Genomic DNA, 1,640 nt, shown 5'->3' on the forward strand with positions numbered 1-1,640 from the left:
TACTGTGCCTACACACACACACACACACACACACACACACACAGCTGTACACACATGAATACACAAAAGAGAGAGAGTGGTAGGAAACTGTCTAAACATGGAACACGGGAGTCTAAATAGCTTGGGGACTTATGGTCACTTTCCTCTTTCTCTTCCCAGATGTCACAGTAGAATCTTGGCCCCCAGAGCCCACCAAGGTGAAAGGAAGATCTCTGCTTGGTTCTAAGCTGACCGAAAAGCAGCCAGGGAGATGGCATCTGAGCAAGGCAATGGGAGTCAACTATGGATACCCTCTCCATTTGACATCAATGGCTCACTGGGGCCAAGCAATTACTCCAACCGGACCGAGCCATACTACGACATGACAAGCAACGCGGTCCTCACGTTCATCTACTTCGTGGTGTGCGTTGTCGGGCTGTGCGGCAACACTCTTGTCATTTACGTCATCCTCCGCTATGCGAAGATGAAAACCATCACCAACATTTACATCCTCAACTTGGCTATCGCGGATGAACTCTTCATGCTGGGGCTGCCCTTCTTGGCCATGCAGGTGGCACTGGTCCACTGGCCCTTTGGCAAGGCCATCTGCCGGGTGGTCATGACTGTAGATGGCATCAATCAGTTCACCAGCATCTTCTGCCTGACGGTCATGAGTATTGACCGTTACCTAGCTGTGGTCCACCCGATCAAGTCAGCCAAGTGGAGACGGCCCCGGACAGCCAAGCTGATCAATGTGGCTGTGTGGGGCCTCTCTCTGCTGGTCATCCTGCCCATCATGATATATGCTGGCCTCCGGAGCAACCAGTGGGGGAGGAGCAGCTGTACCATCAACTGGCCAGGTGAATCTGGGGCGTGGTACACAGGGTTCATTATCTATGCCTTCATCCTGGGGTTCCTGGTACCCCTCACCATCATCTGTCTTTGCTACCTGTTTATCATAATCAAGGTGAAGTCCTCTGGAATCCGAGTAGGATCGTCCAAGAGGAAGAAGTCAGAGAAAAAGGTCACCCGCATGGTGTCCATAGTAGTGGCTGTCTTCATCTTCTGCTGGCTCCCTTTCTACATCTTCAATGTCTCTTCCGTGTCCGTGGCCATCAGCCCCACCCCTGCCTTGAAGGGCATGTTTGACTTTGTAGTGATCCTCACCTACGCCAACAGCTGTGCCAACCCCATCCTATATGCCTTCTTATCTGACAACTTCAAGAAGAGCTTCCAGAATGTTCTCTGCTTGGTCAAGGTGAGTGGTACCGAGGATGGGGAATGGAGCGACAGTAAGCAGGACAAATCCCGGCTGAATGAGACCACAGAGACCCAGAGGACCCTCCTCAACGGAGACCTCCAAACCAGTATCTGAGATAGCCGGAAACCCACCATGCACGCACACACACAAGCCAAGCCTGCCTCCGGGCAGTGCGTTTCCCACTCACCTGCTTCCTGCCTCCCCACCCATCCTAGCTGGCTTGTTCTACATGAGCCCAGTTCAGAGGACAGGATTTGAGTCTCTTCCGCTGACTACTTCTCCCTTAAAGTGAACATTTTCCTGCAGGCAGACAATTCAAAGCCTGGAGAAGAGGACATCATTGCCTGGGTGTGACGTTGAAGAAAGCAGCCGCCCAGGAGAAATCGGGGGGGGGGGGGGG

General features: G+C 52.8%; 1 protein-coding gene across 1 annotated transcript in view; it reads left to right on the top strand.

The window, feature by feature from the left end:
• Positions 1-1,622, top strand: part of Sstr2 (somatostatin receptor 2) — a 6,467-nt gene extending 4,845 nt beyond the window's left edge. The window contains exon 2 of the mRNA XM_013347604.2: positions 160-1,622. Within this exon, the coding sequence (XP_013203058.1) occupies positions 251-1,354 (1,104 nt within the window). The 5' untranslated portion in view covers positions 160-250 and the 3' untranslated portion in view covers positions 1,355-1,622. The remainder of the gene's footprint in view (positions 1-159) is intronic.
• The last annotated feature ends 18 nt before the right edge of the window (positions 1,623-1,640 follow it).

This window comes from Microtus ochrogaster, chromosome 7, assembly GCF_000317375.1.
Source record: "Microtus ochrogaster isolate Prairie Vole_2 chromosome 7, MicOch1.0, whole genome shotgun sequence".
In the NCBI taxonomy this organism is placed as follows: Eukaryota; Metazoa; Chordata; class Mammalia; order Rodentia; family Cricetidae; genus Microtus; species Microtus ochrogaster.